The sequence below is a fragment of the Sinocyclocheilus grahami genome, unplaced genomic scaffold, assembly GCF_001515645.1.
Source record: "Sinocyclocheilus grahami isolate Dianchi unplaced genomic scaffold, SAMN03320097.WGS_v1.1 scaffold36.1, whole genome shotgun sequence".
NCBI lineage: Eukaryota > Metazoa > Chordata > Actinopteri > Cypriniformes > Cyprinidae > Sinocyclocheilus > Sinocyclocheilus grahami.
Window position 1 is genome coordinate 560,282 of NW_015505215.1, and position 14,397 is coordinate 574,678.

A 14,397-nucleotide genomic window follows, 5' to 3' on the forward strand; every position below is an offset into this window, starting at 1 on the left:
GTGTATTTGACTGAATACTGTGGTTTGAATCACCTGGAAAGTGGTCCCAAGACAATGAGCTGCACATATAGCAGAACAGTCTGTAAAGCAAAAAAAGAAAAAGACCTGAATGCTGATAAACTATTTCACCTTCTTTATTGTTTGCAAACAGCTGGCTGTGATTGACAAAATGGAATAAGCATCAACTACATAATTCATAAAAAATATGCATAATGCAAGTCATAAAAGCGTGATTCAGTTGCTTAATGCTGCGTGTAACATAGGCCTAGAGAACCCTGTATATTTGTTGTGGATTTTGAATGCATTATTATGGCATTTATATGTATATATATATATATATACATACATATAGCACACAAAAGTCTTAGGACATTAGTATTTTCACCAAAAAAATAAATAAAAATTATTTTTTATATCTTTTGCGTTAGTGTGTCAGTAGGAAATATCAGATTGCATTTCCAAACATTCCTTTTACCATTAGTTGTAATAATCCAGTGAGATTTTTGTATGCACAAGGAGTCGGACAACAGCCAGTGCTCCACACAGAGATCTGATCTCACCCAGTCCGTCTGGGATTACATGAAAAAAAATCAGGAAAAAAATACAGAACTGTGTCAATGTCTCCAAGATGCTTGAAGAAACCTTCCTAAAAAGCTACAGTACTGTGAAAAATGTTATGCACGTGTAAAAATGCTGTAAAGTGATGCTTTCAAATATGTCATAGATTTTATTTATCAATTAACTAAATCAAATCAACATTTGGTGCGCCCAACCCTTTTTGTTTAAAACAGCTTTTGTCCTAGGCACAGTTGCACATAGTTTTTCAGGTAGCTTTGTAGGAAGGTTTCTTCAAGTGTTTTGTAGACGTTGCCACAGTTCTTCTGGCTTTAGTCAGTTTTTTTCTGTTTCTTCATGTAATTCCTGGACAGACTGGATGATGATGAAATCAGATCTCTGTGTGGAGCACTGGCTGTTGTCAGACTCCTTGTGCAAACAAAAATCTCACTGGATTATTACATAATTAATATAATTACATTTAATTAATTTACATAATTATTACAATTAATGGCAAAAGGAATGTTTGGAAATGTAAACTGATATTTCCTACTGACACACTACAGCAAAAGATATAAATAACTGACTTAAAACCATTATTATCATTATTTTTTTGGTGAAAATACTAATGGCCTAAGACTTTTGCACCATGACCGTACTGTGTGTGTGTATACATATATATATATATATATATACACACACACGCATATATGTGTGCATATGTGTGTGTGTGTGCACGCAAGTAAATAAAACAATGCAAATCCTGTTTTTCCAGTAGGCTGTCAGAAAAATGTGCTTTTATTTTTTTTTGCTGCATTGGCTGCTACTTCTATAGATTATATTGGTAATCGAGGTAACTGGCAATTATTTTTGCAATTATTAAGATAGACTTGTTGAAAATGCATCACAATATCATTATAGGATTGACCATGAAACCGAATCAACTGGTCAAGAAACCCATTGTGAACCACTGCAAGAAAAAAAGAACCCTGAGAAAGAAATCAGAAGTAGCAGATGAATTTAATAGCATTTAACATGAATTGACATTTATCTGGATACAGGAAGAAAATTACAATTCCACAATGTTAAGAAGATTCTTTTAAATCTGATTTTATCTGAAAACAAAATATATTGTTGACAAATATGTTTAGTAAAATCTCAAATTTTAGTCATTACTCTGAGGGGGAAAACATTTTACAGCACAAGTAATACGGAGTCTAGATACTGTCATTAACGTGCATACAAATGCATAATTTTTGAATAATCAACATATAAAGTATGAATCTAAATTAAAGCAGTATTTAATCTGCAGGTTTAGGAAAAGCAAGCAAAAAAAACACCAGTTTCATCAACACTGTAGTCCAAAAGCATATCTACACAAGCAAAATCTGAATTTTCCTGGTGCCAATTGGTCGTCCATTTAATTCTTGAAGAGCAGTGAGTGCCTCTCTGTGGGTTTCGAATGCTACCGTTGCTGAACGTCTGGGAGCTCCATTTCTATCATACAGCAATGAGGCAGAACCTGGAATCACTCTGTATCCATAGAAGAAGTCATAAATCTCATCAATCTTTATCTGAGAGGGTAGATTGACCAATTTAAGACAAGTCGGACCGTCAAGTTGTTGGTCAGGTGATCCGTAACACTGACGTCCATTACCATCCGGTCCCGGCCCAAATGCATCATTGTGGCCAAAATTAGGCTCAAAGCGATCACGACCTCCATAACCCGGGCGCAAATTAGGCTGCATCTCACAATCATCTTGAGGCATCTGGGTGTTTGAAAAACAAGGACCATCTTTGTAAATTTCGGTTCTCTGAAAGTTATTTTCTTGCGGGATATCCATCAACTGGTCATTCACGCCAAACTTCTGCATCTGGCCCATCGTTATGCACTTAAGCATGACTTCGGATCCAAGAAACCTCTGTCCGTTTAGGGACTGTCCCGTCATGGCCTCCTTCTCAGATGGGAAGATCACCAAAGCCTCACCGAGCCCAGCTCCTCTTTCGTCCCGCAATAAGACAACCCTATCCTCTGACAGTGGAAATCCATGAAAGAAGTCCATGATCTCCACCTTACGAACATCAAATGGGAGATTGCGCACATAGAGACACCTCAACTGCGAGTCAGGATTGTTTCGTTGAGACTGGGCCGCTTCTGCGGAGCGTCTCAACCCTTTTCCCTCATCTCGCACGTCAACAGACGATTCCAACATGGTGACCATTTTCTCCTTGGAGATGGGCGACACGTACACTACCTTGTTCATCAACATTTGCTTATTATGAGCCAAGCCAGCACAATAGTCTGTAAGATTTCTAAACACCACAACAGCCGATTTGGTCCTATCATCCTTTTTTTGGGCAAAGATAATAATCGGATCATCTTTCAGAGAAACCGGATGAAGTAACACCCTCAAATCTCTCTTTTCAACCATGTAAGGCAAGTTCTCAAACATGACGCAGTATTCTTCATGAGAAGGCGATCGTGATCTTGACTTGTAGGAAATGGGAGATCGAGATCTCGCTCGATCTAAGGACGCTCTTTTCCGACTGTCCGGTCTAACAAGACCTCCTTCTGCCAGCCACTGCTCCTCAGAGCATCTTGTTAGTTGGATATACCGCGGTCCCATGTATTGTCGATCCTTCTTTAGACCTTCGACTGCATCCACTTTGGTAGCAAAGCGCACAATACTCTGGCCGTTGAACAATCCTCTGGGGTTTTTCAAAAACACAATGTCTTCAATCTGTAACCCACTGAAAAAGGTATAGACGTTGTCCTTTGTCGCAGAGAATGGCATCCCTGTCAATTTCAGGTAAAGTTCACCTCTCTCTGACACGCTCCCTTCTCTCTGGTGTCGTGGCTCACTGAACGAAGATAGAGGTGGCCTGTTCCTCATCTCTTGATGATCCGGCCTTCGTATGTCTGCTCTCTGGTCCTTACTGAATGGCAGAGGACCTTGTTCCGCAGAAGGACTTTTGACAACCTCCTTGTACATGCCCCTGTTTTTTAACTCAGGCCTTTTAGTGCTTTCCTCAAGAACACTCTGCATTTCTGACTTGCTACTCAGGAGCAAGCTGACGGGAGAGCCCTTAATGCAGCCTCCCGAGCGTGTCATCGCTCGTCTTGCATCTTCATCAGATGCAAATATTATAAAAGCTTCCTCAAGCTCCCCACCAATTATATGAACCCCACCATCAGGGATTCCGAGCCCAGTGAAGAAATTGCGAATGTCCTCAGAACCAGCCGTGATTCTGAGTCCCTGTAATCGGATGACCACAGCCATGATGGAGCACACACAACAGGACCTGCACACAAAAGGGGCACATATAATAGCGTTATCGCTGACTCAACTGTTGCCTCCATATCACAATATTCAAATGAGATCCCAACTATCATTTTCAAACCAAGGTTAAACTGCAAAGTTAAGTGAAACAGACCTCTCACCACCCAAAAAATTTGCTAACAATAACAGCCAGTCTGGAGCAAATAATGTCTTCTGATCCATCAAAACAACTTTGTTCCACAAAATGCATATTAACAGGAAAGACTAGTTTTACAACCTTAAACATAATTCTTTCAGTTTCTGCATGCAAATGTGCAAGTAATATGAACTCCATTCACAATTAAAACTTAACAGCTGACCACACTATCAGAGAGAAATGATTATGCAATTTCAAGAAATTACAGATATCGCTACTAGCATCCATACAGCTTAAAGACACTTACTGCATCTAACTGTAAAATACTATGTACTTTTAAATCCTGTTTGTTATAGTTTTATATACAGTCTCCAATAGAAACTTATCAAATAGCCACTTGCAAACTGCACAGCCATCAAACCAAATAATAAAACAACAGTTCAACACACTGAACAACACAACAAACTTTACAAATTACAAAAGCTTTTAAATCAGTGGTTCTCAGAAAGGGGGCCTCAGCAAACTCATTGTAGCAAAAGGATCTAGATTACCATTATTATTAATATTTTCATAAGTTTATGCCTTTTTTAGATAGCACAGTGAAGGATAAAGACAGGAACGAATAAGGAACAAGACCGGCAAAGAAACACAAGCTGGGACTTCTAGACTTCTAAAATAGACAAAATAGGTCCTAGTTAACGTTTCACTGAATTGTGTTTAATCATGGTTATGTCATTACAGCAGAAGTACTTAAAAGAAATACATTCTCTTGGACAATGTGGGGCCTTGGGGGTAAAAAGGGTGGGAACCACTGCTTTAAATGCAAACAATGTGACTCAGAAATAAAGTTTACCCTCGAGCAAACTTTCCATTTGACTTCAAATTAACACACACAAAACTCACAACGCATTTACAGCTGAACGGTCTAGAATTAAATGAACTATTTTCTGTAAATTTCTCTTGTAGAAAATACATTTCCATTTAAGATAAAGTTTAAAAGAAAATATATATATATTAAAAGTCTTGAAAAATTATCCAGTCTTGGGGGGGGGGGTCCCAATGCCACCGAAACCATCCACTGGGAACACTAAGCGAGGCGTATTTTCAATTGCAAAACACTTAGGAAACAAAAGCAAAGAATCCTCCATCGACTTTACAACGAAATATCCCATTTTGCTGCACTTTTTTATGTAACCAATGCATGACTGAGCTCGCATTTCCACACAGAAACATTATCACACAAACTCAACATGCCTTCCGCTTTCTCATCCAGTCAAAGCATAAGCCGTGCTACATGTACCACCCTTTTTTATTTTATGCGGTTTTATCATAACACTGGCGACTAATACAAACTTGTTTTTAACATGTACACGTCTGTAGAACCTTGCGTACATGCTATATGTGGTGAACCACGAGCTATTTGCTTTCTGAAGCAAAACTGCGCCAAATCAAACAGCTAACGTTAGCATTCACGAGCATGGGCGATTTCAGGCAAACCCACCAACCCAGCAGTTTTAATCAGCACAATGTACGCTGATACACAAATAACACACGCTACGTGACTTAAAAACCACCGTCAATTCCGCAATAGCTGAAAACATCGGTGAAAACGAAGAGTGCAGCTGTCTTCGGTAATATCGGCCATGCTAAAGCTGAGAGGCCCAGAATGTGACGCGCGCGATATTGATCAAACTTACACAAAACAAAGGAGATTATCAATCCTTTCCAAATATAAAAGAATGAGAAACTAATGCCGCTCTGCGGTATCGTCTGTCCGATTCCCACCGTGACTAAACAACAATTTCGCTGTCGTGATATCTGAAGCAAGGACGAATCGCAAGAAACTACAGCATCCGCATCTCCTCCACCGCCATCTGTAGAACTACGGAAACCCGGAGACAAACGCAAATGACAGTCGAAACACTGTAACAGTCAATGGACAAAAATGTGTCTGACCAGTTTTGTACAGTTTCCTATGAATAAAGTATACAATTAAAAATAGGTATGAAATGTTTACAAAATACACTACAAACTTCGAATATCTTGATTTAATAGAACTAAATGTGTCACATGGATGGTGTAACCATCAAGTAAAATTGCTCAAATATATTCCATGTGACCTAAACAAAACTGAAGGTCAAAATATGTGGTATTTTAAAAGAGTTATTGACCTTCACATATCTCTAATTTGGTTTTCTTGTCACATAACTAAATGGCTTCATCTTGGTTACATTACACTTTCTTTCAAAAAGTTTTTCAATGTAGATATACTTTTGAAACAAATTTGCTTCACTTTTTTTTTTTAAAGAAATAATAATGAAACATTATGCCACATAAGTACTTAGGCCAGTATGTCTGTCTTTTTTTTTCCTAAGAATTTTAGCCTTTTATTGATATCCTTTATTTTAATCTCTGGACAGTTACACAAGCTTGGAATTTTTGTCTGTATTATTAACTATATATTTCACTAATTATTACTATATTTTAAATATTACATATAAACTTTTTAGTGTCATGTGTTTACAGTACACAGTTTCCGTAGAAATTACTACTTAATAACTAGTATTATTTATTTATGTATGCGAATTTAAAAGGATTTGAGGGGAAAAAAGAAAGTAAACAGTAAAAACTTTAAAATATTGTAAAGTAAACAATTCATAAACTATTTGCAAATAATATACAGCTATGATTTCTTCTCTTAACCATGACGGCACAAAATCTAATCTCAAGATATTTAATGACTTTTTTTCCCATTTATTCTGAACACACACACACAGTTTTTTTTTAAGCGAAAAGGTAAAATTAGAGGAGAAATTAAGTAAATTAAATGAGTGGAGTAAGATGGCCATATGACAGAAAGCTCCGAGTGGCATGTTGTTGCTAGTGTTAATTTAATACTTCATATAAGGCTAACTGATTGAAATTATTCCATTTGAATTCATAGTGTTAACATATCTTTAATTAAATATGGGCAACTAAATATGTTTATACAGTTATAATAGGCCCGTATTTCATAGAATAAATGTATCTTTCAGATTAATATTTTATTGGGATGCTGTTTTGTCTGTCATCAGTTATACACTTGTTCAAATAACTTTCAAAACACAATTCTAAATAGAATAGTTGATTTAGTATTTTATATTACTGATGACACTAGACACCACAGACCAGCCTAAAATGCAACTTTTAAAACGTTTTGTCATCTTAAAGGGATAGTTCACCCAAAAAAAAACAGTTGGTGATTGCCATTGACTTCTATAGTAGGGAAAAAAAATACTATGGAAGTAAATGGCAACCACCAAACGTTTGACTACCAGCAATCTTCAAAATATCTTATTTTGTATTCAACATAAGAAAGCAACTCATACAGGTTTGGAACGACATGAGGGTGAGTAAATTATGACATAATTTTCATTTTTGGGTGAACTATCCCTTTAACAACAAAAAGTGTTACGTAATGGAGTGCAGTACAGCAGCATTAAGAATATTGAATATCGGGGGACAGTTTGACTATATCAAATTATTGCAGGGGACTTACCCCCTCAATGTCTATGGTGGTTACGGTCCTGCTTACTTTCACAGTTGGGACAATAACAACTAAATGACACTTGTTATCTAGCAATTTACAAACAACCTGATTTCAGAATAGTTCTTTGAGCAGATCCCTGTAAACTGAGATACAACAAAGGTTTAATGAGTCAGCGGTCCACTGAACACAATGATGTCCTCAATTTAACCTCTGTGGGGCTTTAGACATGATAAAGGATTCGTCCTGGTCACCATGGCTAGCTGCCAACACTGCCTAATAATTATACTCACCGTACTGAGGTAGCTACTATATTCACAAATAAAAGTTTAGGAAATCTTGAAAAAGGAAGTATAAATAAAATGCATAAGAAGAAAGAAAATACAGTAAATGCCCTAATTGTGTCCACACATACAGGTCTGTCATCAAGTGGGACCTGTGGTGAATCTGGAAGTGTTCTCACTGTGAACACGAAACAAATCAGGTTTAGACAGACAAGGCCATTTGAAGATAGCAACACCACATCGGACCTGCAGAAGAGAGAAAATGTTAAGAATTACGAAAAAATCATCAAATGTGGGTCTTTTGAAGAGAGGAAGAGTGGGCTCAGTGGGTGTTAACAGTTTTGTGGAGGGCTCTATCCACTAGGGGGACACAACCTGGAACTGTCAGGATGTTTGCCACTGGAAACTCATCAAAAATGTCCTCATTAAGCTGAGAGCCAGGACCTATTGACTGAAGAGTGATGTAAAGTTGAGCAATAACAGACAAATCATACCCTGATCAGCAAGGCTCAAATACTTCTGCATCAACACCAAAACAACTAAATAATAACCATGCTATTGTTTTTTAAAAAATATTTTTAACAGCCCCAATTCAGCTGAAACTGTTAAGAAAGTTGCTAAGTAAATCCTTAGTTTTTGTTTTGTTTACCTACCGGCTTACTCTCTCACCACACACTGTTGTAAGTTAACCATGTTGTGAAATGAACAGACCACAGAAGAGACAAAGTGCCGACCATTAAAATATTTAAGACATGTTTTTATTAGAAAAGCCAATGACCATACCTGTGGCTTGAGATGACTGTTAGTAATTCTGTGTTAGAATACCTGCCTTCAAGTATATGATTAGTAACTAAACAAATTGACTGCATTGTCTACAACAGAAAACAACAAACACACCTGCTATTATGCAATTAGACATTTAGTTAAACATTATCTATATATCAGTGGTCTCTATGGCATCACTATGCAAAGCATTTGTCCTTCAATTGATGCGGAATGTCTTTTAAAATACTTCATATATGAGCAATGAAAAACCATACAGGTTTAATTGGTAATACCAAAATCACTGAAAGGGCTTTTCATAAAACTACACGCATATCAGTAGTATATAAATTAAATCTATCTATTAATGAAATCTATCTTTTATTAAAATACTGCTGAATACAACAGATTGAGAAATATCTGTTAATAACAATAATAATAATACAAATAATTATAATTACTATTATTCAGAGAAAAGTCATCCAAAGCATAACAGGTCATGATACACACTTCTCATCTCCATATAAACCACAAGCTGTTTAACATTATTTCTTAAAACTAACTAGCATTTTAATTTAATTGGTTTTAGTATTTTACGTTACTAGCACTTATTTTTAAATGACTAGTAGTAAGTAATACAATAGCAACTGGTACCTGTTCAACTTTTCACTGTATTCATTAGAAACTAATATTCCTTTGCCACTAGTCAGTATGGAACAGATATTCAAAACTACATTTGAATTATTAACTAAACTATTTAACTGTTACAATGAGAGAAGTACTGGTAGTACCTAAAAATAGCTTATAGTAAAGTGGAAGCAGTATAAGTAACATTGAATTCAATGGCAAAAAAATAACGCATTTGTTACAATCAAAACTGAAAAGTCATTTGTCACTATGTGGAAAGTGACTAGTACCAAAGTGATAAATATCGCATGAGTCATGAATAGTTTCTGGTGAAATGAACAGATACACTATTGGATTACTTCTAGGACTAGCAACATTCAAATAGATACTAGTTAGTCTTTTGGAAATAAATGGTAAAACGGCTTGCCATACACAAACTATCTTCCAGTTTATCCCGATTAGTTGCGTTCGCTGAATTGATTTCATGGTGGGGATCCCACACACCACTGAAGGCCCATCAGGTTTCCATGTGTTGTCTGACATTAAACAATCTTATTCCGCGTTCCGTTGTAATGGAAGATTTCTTAGCTTAACAAGAATCGGATCGTCATCAGTCACTCTGGAGAGCAGCGCATGCATGTCGACCTCCTCCTTCACGGCATGAGCTGTGGCTCGCAGAGAGAGGAGGAGCCGCAACCGGTGCATCGCATATCGACTCCACCAGATCATCTGAGGCAGCCCTACTAACGTTAACGTTACGCCGTGAGCCAAAAAGGATGGTGCCTTCCACAGCCTGCTTCGTACCGATAAAACAGTACAGAGGAGTCATCTAATGAGTATTTATTTTATCACCGTGGACCAAGCATTAAATGCAAACATTTGGATCTAGCTGTATGCTATCTAGCACCAGGTGAATTGTGTTTTCGAGAGCAGTTTGTTGCCCCGTGTGGATTTGACGTCTGTTCTGCTGGATGTTTAGGAAAAAATCAAGTGAAAGAGGTTGCCATCATTGTCCTACAAGATGGAGTGCTTAACCGAACTGGAGAAGTATAAGAAGTGAGTACTTTATAGCTGCTATGCGTTTGTTTTGGCACACAAAACATACCTAATGCGAACCTTACATGCACTACAGATTTTAACCAGTTAGCCATTGAGCTACCTAGTTTGAGCTATTAGCCATTGAGCTAACTTGCTAACCCACCGTTTACAGTGACCCGTTTTCATGGTTTCAGAGCATAAACCACAACTCAAGCCGTGAAATAAGATTTTTAGAGAAAAATATATCGTAAATGGGTTGGGACATAAAAAAATAACCTATCATAGACGTCTCAAAAGGTGACCAGAGCGACAGTTTGACTTTGCAGTTAGCCAAAGGGAACTACTACAAGCAGGGACCGATCAGTAAATGGAAATACATTTCCTTTAAAAAAAAATTGTTTTTAGAAAATCACAGGATGTCTCAAATATTTTAGGGAGTACTGTAATGTCAATGTTTATCTTGTTATATTTTCTGGAAACACAAGTGAAATCAGATGGAGCGAGGCCTCCATGTAGGCCTCAAATCCACGAGGTAAATTTTTCAGCTGCCCGCTTTTCAGGGCCAGAGGATCTGCGCGTTGCCATTATGAACCAAGCAGTCAGTGCTGGAGGTACTGGTGACGAACCGAAGGCCGTGCTGCTAGAGAACCTGAGTTGAGTTGTTGACGTTGTGTTGTTCTTGTCATCCACGGCAATAACAGAACCGAGACAACTGTAGACAAAATACTGCTATGTTGTGCAAACAAATGTCACCCACATGCGCGAGATAACGTTAGCTCATCTGCAGTGTTCAAACATTTTCCGTCCACTTTGCCGAAACAACTCGATCTTAAACATCGTTTTATTATAAGATCAACTATCAAGCTTTTACTATTAAGACATAATAGACTAGACAATCATGTGTTACTCTTTTATGTCAGATCACCAAGCTGATATTATGTGTTTAAACTTGAGACAAAAGGCTGTTTGTCCTGCTGAGGCAGACAAGTGCTGTTCCCTCCACTTTACTTCTATGTGCTGCTGCAAGCCTAATGTTACAGATGACCATTTCAACAAAATTCTCGTTTTGAAAAGCAGCAAATGTACGCCTTATTATTATTATTATTAGCAAAATATTTTAAATCCTTAAAAACAAAGTGTTTTGAAAAACCAAACATTGAAATGAATGAATATCATCTTTAACTGCATAAGCCAAGTAAAATGCAAAATGATTCATATGACAAGTAAGCTGAATATGAGCTGAATATCATTTAGCAAATGCATAAATTACACAATTTACCAGCCTGAAACATGGGCCAAATACCAGGCCAAATATTGTATTACTATTAGTCCTATTAATAATCAAATGATGGATGAATTTACAGCAGAATACTGTAAAGTTTGATTTGACATCATTAGCAAAATGAAGCGTTTCCCTTATAAAATGTTAGTAAGCCTATTTCTTTTATAGCCTCCATCATGCACAGTTATATAGTTAGTTTCATTAATGCATTATTTATCGGCTTTAAGATATCGGCCAAATTTTCTTATCAGGCCGATACCGATAACAGAAAAAATGAGCCGATATGGGCCGATACCGATATGGTGGCCGATATATCGTGCATCCCTATCTGAAAGTCAGCATGAAGATTCACTATTTATTTTCTAAATACATATTATAGATCTTATTGTAAACAATTCATCCATTCATTTACATTTTTTTTACTTCGCTGTTTTAATCAAAATGTCATAACTGGATGTTTTGGTGAAAATGACAGACATTTCTCTGGTAGCATATGCAGGACTTCTCCAATCATTTAGAGCACTTAAACCCACCCCTGCAAGCTTGCATTCATCTGCCTCCATTTTTCAGTGCAAAATCCAATCAACAATCAATGTATGGAACCAAGTTCCCCCCTTTATTTTTGTTATATTCAGTTGTCGCAATATAGGAGCAAGTAGAAAAAGATTTATAACTACTTCCGTTTCACTGCAAATTTAGCATTGTTCTCCACCAGATCAAAACAGACTTGTGACCCGTTTTTGTGACCCACTGGTTGAGAGCCACTGGCCTAGACAGCAAAAACACAGTAACCTTCTTATAAGAATTAAAGCACTTCCAGTGGTGTAGCTGTGGAGTTCTACAAAATGTTGACCTTTTAACAATGAAACATCTGACGTCTTCATCAATAGACAAATATGTACAAATAAAGTGGACAAATATATTTGTATCATATAATCTTCATTGCCTGAATGCAGTTATGCTGTCTCTTCTCCATAGGTGTGACATCGTATCAGAGAGCATACTACTCTGAGTTGGTTTGCCCCAGTGTTGCAGCTTCCTTCAAGCTGCTCAGCATCAGCTCTGCCTCAAAATGGATGCTCTGTTGAATCAAGAGCTCAGGTACGCTCTCAAGTATGGCTGTTGAGTGGAATAGGGTGCTATATAGCATTTGCTTAAACTGCCAGTAGAATGTTAATTTAAATAACTTTCACTTTTGGCTGTTGTTGGAACAGTAGTCTTCTTTGCAGTAGTGTTCTTCAATTGAGCTTCAGTGAACATAACTTGAATTCAATGTCCAATTTGTCATGGACCAATATATCTTTAGCTCCTTATGTCAATGGACAGTATGCAAGAATGTTAAGCCACACTACCCTGCAATACTAATCCTGCTTCTCCAGTTCCGGGCTAAATTTGGTTTTGCACTATTGAGGGATTTTAGATAAACCGAGTGCTTGCATATATTGTATGTAGACTTAAAAGCCTTTTGCATTTCACCTTGCACTCTGCAGCTTAGTGTTGGGTACCGAAACCCGGGGCCATATACCCATGTGACCGGTATGTACTAGAACCGAATCAGAACGCAGATTTTTGTGCCTCATTTCGGTGCCACCTATGCTTGAGCGATCGATTGAAATATTTGTGATCTGGTTCTCCGAAATAGACGTAAGGATCACAGGCGCACCGCACGTGAAAAATAATTTCCCAACTGAGAAAATTCACGAACGCAAGTCAGAAAGCTCTAATAATAAAAATCCAACACATCTTTGTAGTAACGCGAGTGTCCGTGTTGTTTTCACATTCCGACTTAAAAGCACAATTCGTGAATGAGAGCATCCGAGGAGCACGTGAATGCAGCAATTACACTTGCTCTGATGGCAGCAGGTAGATATCGTTCTATACTGTAAAAAGCACATGAAATTTGATTTCACATGCTTGCTATTTGAGTTTATTTTATGCTACTAGTGAGTGTCATTAGGGATATAATTTTAGATATATCATTGTTGCTTTAGAATGGCTAAAGTGGGTGACATCAAAATTCTATTATATACTTCATTCTTGATGGTGCCATGACTAAAAAAATATTAAATAGGGTCATAGTAGATTAAAATATTGCCTATCTGACAGATATGAATGGCATGAGAAACCCCTTCCAATTTTACTACTATCATTGTAGGGTAACTCCATTAAGGTTAGATGAAGAAAAGGAGTCTCAGAGGAACATGTAACCTAGTTGTTGCTTGGTAGCTTCATTTAGGTTTTATGAGAACTAGCAAATAGTTTGCTTATTTGTTGTTGAAAGTGTGTCAATGGTTTATTATATGAAGTGACTTCAAAACTAGGAAGTAAATTTGAACTAGGACTATATTGTGTTTCATAGACTTTTTTAACTATTAGTCCTTAGCTATTGGATGAAAGAGTGGTGTTATTTTCACAGCAGGTTTTTTAACTTTCCTTGTAATGAGATTTTAATTTCAATAGACTAATGTTCTGCTTTTTTCTTTTCATGCTATTCTTTTATGACAACAGGGAAGATGTGAAAGATTGTTCGGTAGGTGTAGAATTCATATATCTTGCAATTTTTGTTTCAGTATATGTACATAAACAACATGAAACATGTTATGCACATACACATAAAATCATAAAATACTAATTGTATTATAATTTTTTTTTATATTACTAGATTAAGGTTGAAAACCTCCCGAAGCAAGTCATATTCAAAGGCCTTGCACCTAGGGTTGTATTGACAAACCATCTTCTGCCTAAAAGAACCAAGGTGAAGGTAAACCTTGAGGAACAGGGTCGACAAAAGGTCTCCTTCAGCTTCACACAGACAAAGAAACCACGTCAAAATGTATTTCTAGCCCCAGCAAGCCCGGAGAAATCTGCAAGTGAACATTCTTCTGCACTGCAAGCTGGACCTGTAT

The 14,397-nt window shown here is 37.1% G+C and overlaps 2 protein-coding genes across 2 annotated transcripts in view; one reads left to right on the top strand and one right to left on the bottom strand.

The window, feature by feature from the left end:
• Positions 1-1,572: 1,572 nt before the first annotated feature.
• Positions 1,573-5,866, bottom strand: LOC107581533 (RNA-binding protein 12B-like). The gene is made up of 2 exons (XM_016267109.1): positions 5,670-5,866; positions 1,573-3,858 (listed from the first exon to the last, which is right to left on the bottom strand). The coding sequence occupies exon 2, from the start codon at positions 3,834-3,836 to the stop codon at positions 1,929-1,931; it is 1,908 nt and encodes a 635-aa protein (XP_016122595.1). The 5' UTR covers positions 3,837-3,858; positions 5,670-5,866; the 3' UTR covers positions 1,573-1,928.
• Positions 5,867-9,633: 3,767 nt separating this feature from the next.
• Positions 9,634-14,397, top strand: part of LOC107581536 (histone-lysine N-methyltransferase SETD2-like) — a 34,412-nt gene continuing 29,648 nt past the window's right edge. The window contains exon 1 of the mRNA XM_016267112.1: positions 9,634-10,227. The gene's annotated coding sequence lies outside the window, so the exon portion shown is untranslated. The remainder of the gene's footprint in view (positions 10,228-14,397) is intronic.